We start from the raw sequence: 648 nt of genomic DNA, 5'->3' as shown, positions 1-648 counted from the left end.
GCTTGCAGTGCACCGCTGCCGCCGGCAGTGGGTGAGGACAGGGGGAGGGACAGGCGTCTTTTATACCTCCGCAGCCCCGGTGTCACATGTGCCCTTAAAAGCAGTTCGAGATAAGATCAGCGAAGACAGCAAATAAGGCAGGCAATAAAATTTGAGGGCAGCGGTGGAGCCCATTTGAATTTCAGCGCTGTGTGCTTTGCAAGTTAATGGAAAATTCGGGCTGCCAGCCCTGCCGCCTCTGGCTGTCTTTTGCATTCATGCGCAGATTTTAACCTGCTTTTTGAGGACTTGCCTCAGCCCCCGTGTATTGTTTGTGGGCGAGCGGACGCCGTCCGCAATCGCATATGCCCTGCTTACCCATGAAGCTGAGGATGGGCACCCCTGCCGGCATCCGCACGGCTCGGTCCTCCTCGTGCCCCGGCATCGCGGAGCAACACGCACCAGCGATGCCACCGCCATTCCCTGTAGCCGGCCTTGCGAACATGGAGAGGGGTGGGATGGGGATGAGGAAAATGCCTCCCTCCAGCACCTCATGCAAAACCTCCCTGCAAGGCGGACACCAAACATCCTCTCACAACAGATGCAGCAGCAGACTTGGGGCCAGCAGAAATGGCTTTATTTTAGAACCTCATTATTTCACCAAAAATG

At 56.3% G+C, this 648-nt stretch overlaps 1 protein-coding gene across 1 annotated transcript in view; it reads right to left on the bottom strand.

Moving 5' to 3' along the window:
• SLC12A3 (solute carrier family 12 member 3) overlaps positions 1 to 424 on the bottom strand; it is a 10,420-nt gene extending 9,996 nt beyond the window's left edge. The window contains 1 exon segment of the mRNA XM_009643311.1: positions 358 to 424. Within this exon segment, the coding sequence (XP_009641606.1) occupies positions 358 to 424 (67 nt within the window).
• Positions 425 to 648: the final 224 nt, after the last annotated feature.

The sequence above is a fragment of the Egretta garzetta genome, unplaced genomic scaffold, assembly GCF_000687185.1.
Source record: "Egretta garzetta isolate BGI_Z169 unplaced genomic scaffold, ASM68718v1 scaffold27, whole genome shotgun sequence".
Lineage (NCBI taxonomy): Eukaryota > Metazoa > Chordata > Aves > Pelecaniformes > Ardeidae > Egretta > Egretta garzetta.
Note: the sequence above shows the minus strand (reverse complement) of the source record. Positions and strands in the feature narration are given on the sequence as shown.